This window comes from Danio aesculapii, chromosome 19 (assembly GCF_903798145.1).
Source record: "Danio aesculapii chromosome 19, fDanAes4.1, whole genome shotgun sequence".
Classification (NCBI taxonomy): Eukaryota; Metazoa; Chordata; class Actinopteri; order Cypriniformes; family Danionidae; genus Danio; species Danio aesculapii.
The window spans coordinates 1,041,470-1,051,117 of NC_079453.1; the positions used below are offsets into that span (position 1 = coordinate 1,041,470).

At 37.2% G+C, this 9,648-nt stretch overlaps 2 protein-coding genes across 2 annotated transcripts; both read right to left on the reverse strand.

Moving 5' to 3' along the window:
• Positions 1-214: 214 nt before the first annotated feature.
• On the reverse strand, positions 215-2,277 carry LOC130247018 (uncharacterized). The gene is made up of 6 exons (XM_056480197.1): positions 2,127-2,277; positions 1,901-1,957; positions 1,629-1,721; positions 1,402-1,473; positions 1,211-1,285; positions 215-384 (listed from the first exon to the last, which is right to left on the reverse strand). The coding sequence occupies exons 1-6, from the start codon at positions 2,275-2,277 to the stop codon at positions 215-217; spliced, it is 618 nt and encodes a 205-aa protein (XP_056336172.1).
• A 1,023-nt stretch (positions 2,278-3,300) lies between these two features.
• LOC130247020 (inactive histone-lysine N-methyltransferase 2E-like) lies at positions 3,301-9,031 on the reverse strand. Its single transcript, XM_056480198.1, has 9 exons — positions 7,752-9,031; positions 7,189-7,351; positions 6,922-7,114; positions 6,634-6,726; positions 6,211-6,303; positions 4,799-4,891; positions 4,372-4,464; positions 3,932-4,066; positions 3,301-3,816 (listed from the first exon to the last, which is right to left on the reverse strand). Exons 1-9 carry the CDS (start codon positions 7,855-7,857, stop codon positions 3,301-3,303), a joined length of 1,485 nt encoding a protein of 494 aa, XP_056336173.1. The 5' UTR covers positions 7,858-9,031.
• Positions 9,032-9,648: the final 617 nt, after the last annotated feature.

Genomic DNA, 9,648 nt, shown 5'->3' on the forward strand with positions numbered 1-9,648 from the left:
CAGCGGTGAGTTCGATGAACTGATGACCTTCACGGCCAATCACAGTCATTTCTGTTGAGCATGGAAATGGACGTTTTTTAAAATTTTCAGTACCAATTGGTATCAAACTCCAGTATCGTGACAACACTAAAAACAGCATATATGTGTAAAGAAAAATCTCTCCTACCGACTCTGTTGTCTTTTCAAAGCAGCAATTCTGGTTATTTACATAAACTTAACAGCAGACCAATCTCTGTTTCTTAGTGCATGAGGTTTCGGCCAACAGACACGAGACACAGTCTGCTTTCCCAGGAACTCTACAGCTGTGTATGAAATGCAGCATATGTTTTTCAACTGCATTGACCTCCTCTTCTGACCACTTCCTTTTCACAATGACTTTTGGACCTAAAAAATTAAAATACAAAGCAAATCAATCAAAGCCAGTAAATGTCATTACTTACTACTGCTATACAATCCATACATATTATTCAATATATAAGTCCTGAACTACACACACACACACACACACTGATGTCAAAATCACACCTACATATTGGGACCATGGTGAATAATAGGCCTGAACTACACACACACACTGATGTCTAAATCACACCTACATATTGGGACCATAGTGAATAATAGGTCTGAACTACACACACACACACACACACACTGATGTCTAAATCACACCTACATATTGGGACCATGGTGAATAATAGGCCTGAACTACACACACACACTGATGTCTAAATCACACCTACATATTGGGACCATGGTGAATTATAAGTCCTGAACTACACACACACTGATGTCTAGATCACACCTACATATTGGGACCATGGTGAATTATAAGTCCTGAACTACACACACACACACTGATGTCTAAATCACACCTACATATTGGGACCATGGTGAATTATAAGTCCTGAACTACACACACACACTGATGTATAAATCACACCTACATATTGGGACCATGGTGAATAATAAGTCCTGAACTACACACACACACACACTGATGTATAAATCACACCTACATATTGGGACCATGGTGAATAATAAGTCCTGAACTACACACACATACACACTGATGTCTAGATCACACCTACATATTGGGACCATAGTGAATAATAGGCCTGAACTACACACACACACACTGATGTCTTAATCCCACCTACATATTGGGACTATGGTAAAGATTAAGTCTAATCTCATAATCTCAAACAGTTACCTGGTTTGAGATGGGCAACATCCAAGTCTACAATGGAGGGGGATTTAGGTCTACCCACATGTGCTTTCTGGGAGCCTATGATGAAGCATTTCAATAATAAATGATTAAAGAATTTATTAATATTGTACTTTAGTATCTTTACAATAAACATGTTATTCTTCTGACTTGACAAGTGATATGTTTTCTCATACCCATTTTTGCCTTTTTCTTTGAAGACACCTCGAGTCCCTCATCTTGAGGTCCCTCGTCTTGCAGGTTGCCTGCTGATAGTAGAGCATGCAAGCAACAATCTGAAGTATAGTAAACTGACTTATGTACATGACGAAATGTACAGTTCTAGCTAGTGTAATTATCCAGAGTAAGCGAGTAAAGGCAGAGCTGGAGGAAGAAAAATGTAGAAGTAGAATATACCATATACCATTCATATGATCCTCATTCTCTTGACTTCTGCAACTTGAAGTTTGCAGTTCTGCCTCATCACTGGAACTGTTGCTGGAGACATCCATTTCATCTGTTTAAAACAAAAACACATGAATTGCATCTGATTAAGACAAATCAGCTGCCTATGTTTGAAATTTTAGGAAATACTGACAATAATCCTAATATTTCACAGAATATACACCATTGTGAAATAAAATTGATCATGGATTACAGATTGTGTTAAAATACATATTACACAGTTATATTTACCTTGAGGATCTATTGTTATGCCATCTAATCCTTTGCCCTGGAGTTCGGGCAGTCTCCCTTTTCCATAGCAATTAAGACCTTGCTAATCTTTGCAAGCTGTAAAGTGCTTTCAGGGAGGCGGTAGAACTCCCGATGAACTCTAATATCATGGCCAAGGAAGTTGGCTAATTGATCCATCTCATTGTCTTTAAGGTTAATACTGTGGACAACGTGGCAACTTGCTTACGTAGCTTTGTTGAGCAAAGGGCTTCTGGATGCTTTGCTCCACTTTCTTTGGCATACAGGCGAATGCAGTCTGCACCCCGATAGTGAGACAGAGCACCTGGACGAGCAAATAAATGCTTGTTTTCAACAGGAACTTGACACCTTTCTCTCATTCTTATAAGGAAATCCACAGCCACAACCAATATCAGGGGTCTGCAACACTGGTACTTTTCTCCCTCTCTTACCACGTATTTCCACTCTTTGAAAATAACCACAAAGCTTTTCTCAAGTCACTGAGCCCAGCTGCGATATCTTTGTGCATTGGTGTTTGGTCTCTAGACGTGTAAGACTGGATTTCCATCTTGGACACTTCACCCTCTCTTCTTCTGTTAAAATGATGATCTGTGTCAGCATTACTTTGCAAAGATTGGCAAAGTTTTTGCTAGTAGGTTTTTCTTGTAGGGCGTTCACAAACTCTTGCTGTTTTGAGTATAGAAATGTGTGCAGTGTTCTGACATCCTCTGTAAATGGCAGGACTTGTGGCTTATTCCATTTAGCTTCACCCAGAGTAGTCAGTGCAGCTGCAGACACTACATCATTCCACTTGCTTTCATACAAACGTCTGAAATTTCGTGCACACTCTGCAACGGCTTCGCGTCCTGACATCAGTGCATTGCATTCCACCGAGTTGGCAATCTTCACCAAGCTGTGTCCAGCTTCAGTGCCAGTGATGGTATCTTGTAGGTGTTTGTCTCCTCACTGAATCCAGCGACTGCTCTTACTGCTTTTATAACATGAGAAAAATTGCAGGGTTTGGATGAAGTCCTCTATATTATGAATGGGTGTCAGTGATCTGGCAGTGATGAGAAACCTTGCTACTTCCCTCATTTTTTGTTTAACATAGTTATTTCTTCCTGAATGTGACTTCAGCCTGTTGTACATCTGCTCCCCTAAAAGAAGAATGTATCTATTTTTTTTACAACATCTGAAACTTCATCATTCACCATCTCACAAGCAATGGTCCATACGCTTTTGCTAACATCCGCTGGTGGAGGAAGGCTCAAGCTGATGAGTGACTGAACTCTCCTCTGTCCAACTGTGTGTTTTTCATTGTGGGGTTCTGGGGGCATGTTCGCATGTGTCTCCATAGGGTCTTTCTGTTGTACAGACCTTGACAGTGGATACAGTGACTGAAGTCAGAGGTAGATTTTTCTTCTTTGGGGCCGCCGGCAAGCAACCATTTCCCCAATTCCAGCTTTTGAAACTGCAGCATTATGGGCAAAATTCCCTCTGCTTTTCAAAAGGTGTAATCTCGCTCTTCTTTCCTTTGACTTTTTGTCAAAGCTGAATGCCTTAGCTACCTCCAGTTCATTGTGATGAACAAACTCCAAGTGTCGTGCGATTTTAGAGAATGGCTTCTGACAATAAACACAATATTGTTTCTTCTTGTATCTGTTTATTTGCAGGTCAGTAGGCATCGGGGTCACAGATGTGGAGCGGTTATTTAATGCGCTTGCACTCCTGTCTGCTGCACTCCTGTCTGTTGCACTCCTGTCTGTTGTACTCTGAAACCCCACAACACCTCCCTTCAGTGGCTTAGCATGCAAGTTATAAAGCTCTTCACTTCTACAACTGCTGTCTGATGAGCTACTGTCTGAATCAGGGACATAATCCTTGTCACTGTAGTCAGAACAGGATTCCTCACAAGATATCTGTGGGATCAGTCAATACTGTATTAAAAACCCCATTGAGAAACATTACGCTGAAATATGAAAGACATTTTGACCCCCCCCTCCAAAAAACAAACAAAAAAAAACTAGCATATACCTCAGATTCATCATTCGCTGAGCTATCAGGCACCCGTCCTTCAATTACAAGTGCTTCAGACAGCTTTTCAAAGCGTTCAGCATGTCTGTTATGATGTTCTCTCAGTCGGTTTATCCGGGCAGCAAACCTGTGTAGCTGTGGTTTATAAATAAACAGTTCAGAACCTGTATGTTGAAATTCCAACAATGTTAACTTTTTTTAATAGCTTTTTTTTTTAATTATTAAATTTAAGACAGATCAGGGTCTCCAAAAATCTCCAGTAACAGCAAAAAAAAAAAAAGGTTGCTAGATTTGGCGCTAGTCGCTTTTTTGAAAATTTGTCACTAAGGAGTCTGAAAATACACTAAAAATAAGTTGACACCACTGGGTCTAATTGGATCATTATGTTCCTTGTGTCTCATAAGACGATCAAGAACTTGACTCAAACTGAAAATATCTACCTGTTCAGTTGACTTCTTGTTGATTTTGGTAGGAAAGCATGCGGCCTCTTCTGATGGCGTGTTCTCATCACTGCAAGAGTCTGCTCGGTTGATCTGTAAAGAGAGAACATCATCTACTCTGAGAAACACTACATTTATTTCATACTGGAGAAACATCAGGACCTTCACACACACACACACACGAAACGATTCACACCACATCAATGTCAGTACAGTGGACAGATTATCCTCACACACACTCCTGGAATCCTCAAGCTACGTCACGGTTTAAAAATGAGGACTTTCTTATTATGTTCAAATAAGTCTATTACTCTATACAATAATAGATTAGAGTGAAACTGGAACCTTCTGAGGGTCTAAACGGATCATTATGTTCCTTGTGTCTCATAAGACGATCAAGAACTTGACTCAAACTTAAAATATCTACCTGTTCAGTTGACTTCTTGTTGATTTTGGTAGGAAAGCATGCGGCCTCTTCTGATGGCGTGTTCTCATCACTGCAAGAGTCTGCTCGGTTGATCTGTAAAGAGAGAACATCATCTACTCTGAGAAACACATTACATTTATTTCATACTGGAGAAACATCAGGACCTTCACACACACACACATGACACGATTCACACCACATCAATGTCAGTACAGTGGACAGATTATCCTCACACACTCCTGGAATCCTCAAGCTACGGCACGGTTTAAAAATGAGGACTTTATTAGTGGTGCGCATCAATTAAAATGCCCAGATTCAATTAGATTTTAATACAAGTTTTCTATTCGATTCACAAATCGATGAATATAAATTTTAAAGTTTTGAAATTTCAAAAACTGAATCAGGTGAACATTTTACAAACGGTAAATTAATAAAAAATAATTTAAGCGCCACTTGTTCTAAAAGCTGTTGCACATTAAACAAACAACAAAACTCCCCTCAGTAGCTTAACAACATATAGCCTAAAATAGTGGGCAGATTAATTTCTTTAGAACACCTGCCTAAAAAGAGTCCCATCTAAAACTTGATTAGCTTATTTTACATTTAAGATAAAATTAAACTTTAATATCTACAATATTTTCCAGTCTATAACTTTTCCTTCTCGTTTCACAAAAATAAGCATATGCTTACAATATTAAGTTATTTATTCTTTATTATTTAATAATATGGCTTTGTAATATTCTCACAGATAGGCATACCTATTTATTTATCATGTTCTGGTAAAGCATTTAATTGCAACTTCGACATGACTGAGCTTTTCTCTAGAACACAATTATGAATGATGGGTCTAGCAAATTTTTTTCCTCACGCAGCAAACATTTTAAAAACAGCTTGAAAGAAATTTTTAACATGACTTATATTTTAAACCATTTAACTAAAGGAATTAATCAGTTAATCATTAAAAAGCAGAGATGTGGTCTCGAGACCAGGGAAATGATCTGTGTTGATCAGTGAGCATCACTTCAGTTCTGCTCCTGCTCAGGTGACCTCACACTGTTTCCACACACTGCAAAAAGTTAAGCCCTGATGATGTATGTGGCTGTAAGTGTGAGTGCGGATGCCTCGATGACATGCATGTGCAATGATAACCAAAATAAAATACAAAAAAATAATAATAATAAAAAAATCGATTCACTGCTTTTGAGAATCAATAATGAATGGACCACAGTTTAAAAAAACTATTGGAAAAAAATGTTTTTGGCCATCCCTATTCTTATGTTCAAATAAGTCTATTACTCTATACAATAATAGATTAGAGTGAAACTGGAACCTACTGAGGGTCTAAACGGATCGTTATGTTCCTTGTGTCTCATAAGACGATCAAGAACTTGACTCAAACTGAAAATATCTACCTGTTCAGTTGACTTCTTGTTGATTTTGGTAGGACAGCATGCGGCCTCTTCTGATGGCGTGTTCTCATCACTGCAAGAGTCTGCTCGGTTGATCTGTAAAGAGAGAACATCATCTACTCTGAGAAACACATTACATTTATTTCATACTGGAGAAACATCAGGACCTTCACACACACACACGACACGATTCACACCACATCAATGTCAGTACAGTGGACAGATTATCCTCACACACTCCTGGAATCCTCAAGCTACGGCACGGTTTAAAAATGAGGACTTTCTTATTATGTTCAAATAAGTCTATTACTCTATACAATAATAGATTAGAGTGAAACTGGAACCTTCTGAGGGTCTAAACGGATCATTATGTTCCTTGTGTCTCATAAGACGATCAAGAACTTGACTCAAACTGAAAATATCTACCTGTTCAGTTGACTTCTTGTTGATTTTGGTAGGAAAGCATGCGGCCTCTTCTGATGGCGTGTTCTCATCACTGCAAGAGTCTGCTCGGTTGATCTGTAAAGAGAGAACCTGGTCTAAACAAATCTTTTTTTTTTTTTGCAGTGTTCAATGCTGTCAATACTGCATCGTTATTATTAATAATACTGCATCGTTATTATTAATAGAAATTGTTCAGTTTATCAGGTAATATAACACATTAAGTACAATAACTCAACAACGCCAACTCAAGGTAAATAGAGACCTAATTACCAGAGTACGCCATGGCCATTTTGAATCTCCATAGTTGTATGTTATTTCTTCACCAGAAGCTATGTCCTTAATTGAAAACAAACACAGATGTGGTTTGCCTCCAACACCTATTTTTTTAATTTTACAGTTAGGAGACTTGTAATCGTCATTCACTAATCTCCCAAGTGAACCATCTTCTTTTGAGGCATCAATGCTAAAATGAGAAAACAAAACATGAGACTGGTTTCCAATAGTTCAAAAATAGTACAAATGGTTCCCAAAACCTACCACCATTGTTTTCCGTCCCAATCAAAGTCAAATAAGAAGGTATTTTCTGTTTCACTGTATTTATTCTGTCTTATTTGGCTCTCCTCTTGGGAAATTAACTTTCCACGGTATTCAAGAATGAAGCATCCTTTGTCAATGGACATGCTAGCAAACACACCTCTACCTAAAATAGAGAAATGACAGCGTTGAAAATTATGCGTTTCAGTGACAATTAGGTGGTCCTTTATTTAATTGACATGGCCTTTAATGGGCATGCACTAATTAATTACAGGCCATAAAAACTTCTTCCAACATCTGGTTAGTTTCAACCTTTGTGAAAAACTGTTCAATCAGTTGCACAATTCACAACAGCAACTGTTTCATCAAAAAAATAATTATCTTAATAATACCAGTAAAAAAAAACTACTGAAATTAGATTTTTCAACATAGCACAGCTTTACATATGCATTTAATGCTATTATCGTATGTATATCAGTCTAATGTTTGATATATGATTTAATAATCTACAGTATGTTCTTGTGGTGTGAGATGACTAAAGCATTGAAATACAGATACTAACTAACCTTTATGAGAGTTAATGAATCTCTCCTCAAAGCATGGCTTGTCTTTGCCAGACAGAATGTGTGTAGTGGCATCCTCCACAGGACTAATTCTCTTCCGTTTAGACATTGCATCCAGTTATGTATTTACATTCTGAAAAGTAGAGTTAAAAAGCAAATAATCAAAAGCTCAGTGAATATTACTTAAATCTTGATTGTATGACACTACACATTTACTGTGTCCAATCAGCTTAAAACATACTACCAACTTAGACCATGCTTACTAGTTACACAAAAAACATGTATTTATCAAAAATAAAAAAGCAAAAAAAATAAAAAGTAGATGAAAGACTGCAAGTTAAAGTTAAAACTTGAAATGAAATATGCACTTTCCATTTCCCAGATCCATTTTTACAAATTTACTTTGTACAATGTACAACAAGTACTTCGGAATTCTCAATATATATTGACTTATCGAACAATACATGTACATCATCACTTCAATAATTTACATGATTACGTGGTGCAGATCGTGGTGTTCTTATCCTTCTCCGAGGCGAAAGCAGGGCCTGGGCAGTTTCTCCAGTTTATATTTTTTTAATATACTTGTATTTTGGGGCATTGTGTTCAAATGACGATAATATTGTTTAACGCAATTATTTCGGGAACAATATATCATCAATCAAAAAAATTGTTGTCGTGCCAGGCCTAACGACCATTGGCAAGCAACGACAGTAATTGGCTCATCTGTAATGTTAGCTGTCTATAATTGGTTTAATTGGTCTGCGTTTCACAAATTGACAAATATGAGTTTACAAAACAAGCTAGTAAACTTACCTCTCTCTCTTGACGCTCTATCCTGATAAATGCACTCCTCGTGTGGTCCTGTTCACGGGTTTTGCGCCAGAAATGATTTCCCGGGTAAAAAGGGCGTGACGTCAGAAGCCACGCCTGTGTCGAATATAGCATGTTTTTATTATTATTATTAAATTGATTTTGGCGTACCCACAACATTAACTCACCGAAACATGAGGAAACGCGGTGGCAACTATTTTGTTGAGGACTACTGATATACTTGCAATTGGCCTCTATTGATCGTGTGTTAAAGGGACAGTTCACCCGAAATGCACAATTACCTCATCATTTACTCTTCTTGTGTAATTTTAAACCTTTATGATTTTCTTTCTTCTGTTGAACACAAAAGAACATATTTTGAAGAATTTTGGTTGCTAGCACCCACCGACTTATACAAAAAAAGTCATTATAATTTAGCATTAGTTATACAGTTATATGACTTCACAGCATCTGAAATACACAACTGAGTTAAATGTTGTAATAATACTTAAGGAAAAAATACTAATATTGATCATAAATTCAATATCTCTATATTCTACTTTATTAGGCTACTGATATTTATTCTGTGGAGAAGGGGTTGTGTTCTGATAAACTAAAAACAGAAACAAAATAAAGATGGTAGCAAACAAGATACATATTGAAATATAAATTGTACAGATTTTTCAGAATAAAAGGGTTCTTTAGAACAATAAGGTTGTGTTTACTGTCTAGTGCACTGAAAAAAATAATGTCTGCAAAACTGTTGCAAACAATTAATATGGGTTGAATTTAAACAAACAAATTAAATTGAGTAATGTTCGTCTTAATTTGTTTGTTTAAATTCAGTCCAAATAAATTGTTTACAACCACTTTAAAAAAAAAAAAATTGTAAATCCAAGGAATCATCTTTGAATCATTTTTTTCAGTGTGCTGAGGTGTCCTGCACAGTTTTGCTCCAACACTTATCAAACCCTCCTGAACATGCTAATCAATGTCTTCAAGATCACTAGAAATCTATAAGCAGGTGTGTTTGATTAGTGTTGGAGCTAAACTGTGCAGGACACCTGCCCTGCAGGATCGAGTTTGC

Excerpts from the sequence above, each read along its gene's own strand:
- LOC130247018 (XM_056480197.1), bottom strand. The coding sequence starts at position 2,277 with ATGAGAGAAAGGTGTCAAGTTCCTGTTGAAAACAAGCATTTATTTGCT. Across the intron at positions 1,474-1,628 it reads GAATGAGGATCATATGAATG|CAGGCAACCTGCAAGACGAG; the intron begins GTATATGGTATA and ends CTCTACTATCAG. Across the intron at positions 1,286-1,401 it reads AAAGAAAAAGGCAAAAATGG|GCTCCCAGAAAGCACATGTG; the intron begins GTATGAGAAAAC and ends GCTTCATCATAG.
- LOC130247020 (XM_056480198.1), bottom strand. The coding sequence starts at position 7,857 with ATGTCTAAACGGAAGAGAATTAGTCCTGTGGAGGATGCCACTACACAC. Across the intron at positions 7,352-7,751 it reads ATTCATTAACTCTCATAAAG|GTAGAGGTGTGTTTGCTAGC; the intron begins GTTAGTTAGTAT and ends TCTCTATTTTAG. Across the intron at positions 4,465-4,798 it reads ACAAGAAGTCAACTGAACAG|ATCAACCGAGCAGACTCTTG; the intron begins GTAGATATTTTA and ends CTCTCTTTACAG.